This window comes from Artemia sp. Qi Xiang Cuo, chromosome 2 (genome assembly GCF_049724085.1).
Source record: "Artemia sp. Qi Xiang Cuo chromosome 2, ASM4972408v1, whole genome shotgun sequence".
In the NCBI taxonomy this organism is placed as follows: Eukaryota; Metazoa; Arthropoda; class Branchiopoda; order Anostraca; family Artemiidae; genus Artemia; species Artemia sp. Qi Xiang Cuo.
In genome coordinates, this window is record NC_142795.1 from 307,785 (window position 1) to 311,109 (window position 3,325).

A 3,325-nucleotide genomic window follows, 5' to 3' on the forward strand; every position below is an offset into this window, starting at 1 on the left:
GGAAAGATAGGAGTGCCCCATCTAGAAATCAAAAAATACTGTTTAGAATGATTTTATTGAAAATGTTAGTTATCCTACTGAAAAAAGATGAAAAAATAACAAATTAGCTTCCCAAACAGATAGATAAAAACTGACCCCCTCCCCCTTTTTTATACCAAATAAATGCCAAATAAAACTGCCAAAAAATACCAAATAAATACTTAAATAAAATATTGCTACAATTTATTTTCCAACCAAGCCAAACCTAATTGTCTAGTATAAAGAAGTTGCTTTATTACCCGGGATAAAAATATTAGTTTCAGAGATGTCAAGTTAGTTGTACTGAGTGCCTGAGCGTTTTATCTTGAAAAACTGTTAGTGAACCGGGGATCGTTGTCTCAGGACTCTTTTGTTTAGCTTCGGAAACGCCTCATACTAGTTCTAACCTCGAAAGTTTTCTCCGGGGATGACGACTCGCCAACGCAGGAGACTTCCCAAGGCAGCAACCATCTTCAGATCCCACAAAACGACATTGGGCATGCTGTCAACTGGGCCTATGATTTAGACTTTACTGCGAAGTTGCAGCTACTTGAATCTCCGTGGCTGCCAGACGAGAGCTACTCATTTCCAGCATCAGGCAAACGTAATTAAAGGTTTCAGCGAAGCTGGATGGCTCGTTTTCCGTGGCTTGTGTATTCGGATAAATTCAATGATGCCTCCTGCAAATACTTTGTAATTTTTGCAGCTGAGGCCTCTAGCAAAGAAAATCATCAAAGGCTTGAAACAATGGTCCTAAAACCATTTACAGCGTGGAAAGACGCGATTGAAGTTTTCGCTTGTCACAGTAAATTTAATTTTAATATAGAAAGTGCTGTTGTGGAGGGCTTTGTAGCCGTACAGAAAGGCAAGCAAGACAATAATCTCCTCAAGCTAGATGATGCTCGAAAAGCTCAAGCAAAAGAAAATCGCATAAGACTCAAACCGGTTGTAGAAACTATTGTTTTTTGTGGTCGACAGCAGCTAGCCCTTCGTGGTACGAAAGATCACGGTCCTCAGTGTCCCGAAAAAAAAGAACCAGCTTTAAAAGATGGAAACTTCCGTGCTCTTTTGAGAATGAGAATGCGATCTGGTAATGACGAGCTGAAAAAGTATATTGAAAAAAGTGTGGAAAATGGGATGTTACTGTCCCCAGTTGTGCAAAATGAGCTTATTGGTGTTTGTGGAAAGATGATTCAAGCTGATATTGTTAAAAGGGTAAACGAAAATGTGTGCTATTAGGTTTTAGCGGATGAAATATCTGACATAAGAAACACAGAGTGGCTGTCGATTTGTGTTCGGTATGTTTCAAACAAAGCTTTGCGCGATGATTTTCTTGGGTTTGTTCTCGTATCAGATTTAACCGGACAAGGTCTGGCCACCCCAATATTAGAAACCTTGAAAAACCATGGTTTGGATTTGAGCAAGCTTGTAGGACAGGGATATGACGGAGCAGCTGTTTTGAGTGGGCGCCTAAGAGGCACTCAAGCTTGAATTAGACAGCAGTATTCACGAGCAATTTATACCCAATGTGGAGCACATATACTCAACCTGGCAATCGCTTCAGCTTGCTCCATTCCAGTCATGAAAACGTGTTTTGGGACACTATTACCATCATGTTTTTCAGGAATGTTTAGTCTTGCGTCTACTATTCACGATCATTTGACACGATCTTCTCAGTTGGTGCGAAGACCAGCTATGGTCACGTCTAGGTCTAGGTTTTCAATTCGCCATGTTGTTCCGTTAGTTTGGGAGAGTTTACCAGAGGATTTGAGGAATGTTGGGGGTTTGCAGGATTTTCGTAAGTCGCTAAAGAACCATTGTTTTGATGTGTATATTTTGAATGGATTATTCCACGCCACTTAAGTTATGTTTTTGAGGAGGGTTTAGTTGCAGCTGAATATGATTATAATTATTATAATTTTGTTGGGTGTTGTTTGGAGGTTCGTTGGTTTTCGGATCCGGTAAGTTGAGCTCTAATTATGTTTTTTTTTTTTGTTTTTTTTTTCTCTTTTTTTGGGTTTCTTGGTTTTTTGATTTACTAGGAGGGTTTTCTCCCGCACAAGCATGCTTCAGGGAATCGATGATGTATATATATTTTTTTTTAAATAAACCCAGTGTTACTTACTTAATATGTCTAATCTGCAACTTTTTTGGCTCATCCCCATCCCGTACCCAGGTACTCAAAGACAGAACTTGACAATTCATGCCAGAATCTAGGAAAACTATTCTCATTACCATTTGTGAAACACGGTGGGTGGAGAGGCACGATGCCGTTAACCGCCTTGTGGAGCTCTATAAGCCAATTTTAGAAGCACTGGAAGAGCTTCAAGAAGGAAACGCGAATGCTGAGACTTCCGCAAAGGCCCATCAGTCAGTAAGCTCAATGGAGCAAGGACAGTTTCTGACCAGTTTATTCGTAGCAAAAGAAATTTTTGGTCTTACGTTGCCACTGTGTAAATTTCTTCAAGCTGTTGACTGTGACTTGGTGCTTGCATACGGCCACGTTGAAACTGTGGTGCAGACAGTTGAGGGCCTATGCGAAGACACAGATTCTTTATTTGACTCGTTGTATTCAAAAATTGAAGATTTTGCAAGAGATCTGAGGATAGAATTGATGTTTCCAAGAGTTGGTCCTCGTCAAAACGACCAATATGAGATTGTTTCACTGAAAGAAGCGTACAAGGCTTCCATATACATTCCGTTCATAGACTACTTCATGTCAGAACTCAAGGAGAGATTTACGGTGCATCGTACAATTTTGACAACTTTAAGCGGCTTCATACCTGTGAACTTGGACAAAAGAAACTTGTTTGATGCAGAAATCAGTGAGAATACTGATATTTACTCCGACCTTTTACCAGAGCCATATGCCCTAAGCCACGAACTGAAATTGTGGAAAACAAAGTAGCAGAACGTTAACAACAAAAAAAGACCAATCTCGGCTTTGGCTGCACTTGATACGTGCAATGCTGATTTCTTTCGAAATATCAACCGCCTTCTTACGATTTTAGCTACTTGGCCTGTTTCAACTGCTACACCGGAAAGGACTTTCTCTACCTTGCGACGGCTTAAGACAAGGCTACTAAATGCAACCGTTGAAGAAAGTTTGACAAGTCTAGCGTTACTGTCAGTGCAGAGGGATGTTGTTATTGACACTGATACAGTTATTGATATGTTCGCAACTGAAAAAAACACGTCGAATTGATATTGTTCTGTGAATTCATTTTGTAACTATTACGCTTCTTAACTTCAATATACAGTATTTTATGTTCCTATCTATTGTCTACTTTTACCGTTAGATATGGAT

General features: G+C 39.8%; 1 protein-coding gene across 1 annotated transcript; it reads left to right on the top strand.

The window, feature by feature from the left end:
* The first annotated feature begins 2,221 nt into the window (after positions 1–2,221).
* On the top strand, positions 2,222–2,926 carry LOC148954784 (52 kDa repressor of the inhibitor of the protein kinase-like). Its single transcript, XM_089105110.1, has one exon. It carries the CDS (start codon positions 2,222–2,224, stop codon positions 2,924–2,926), a length of 705 nt encoding a protein of 234 aa, XP_088961236.1.
* The last annotated feature ends 399 nt before the right edge of the window (positions 2,927–3,325 follow it).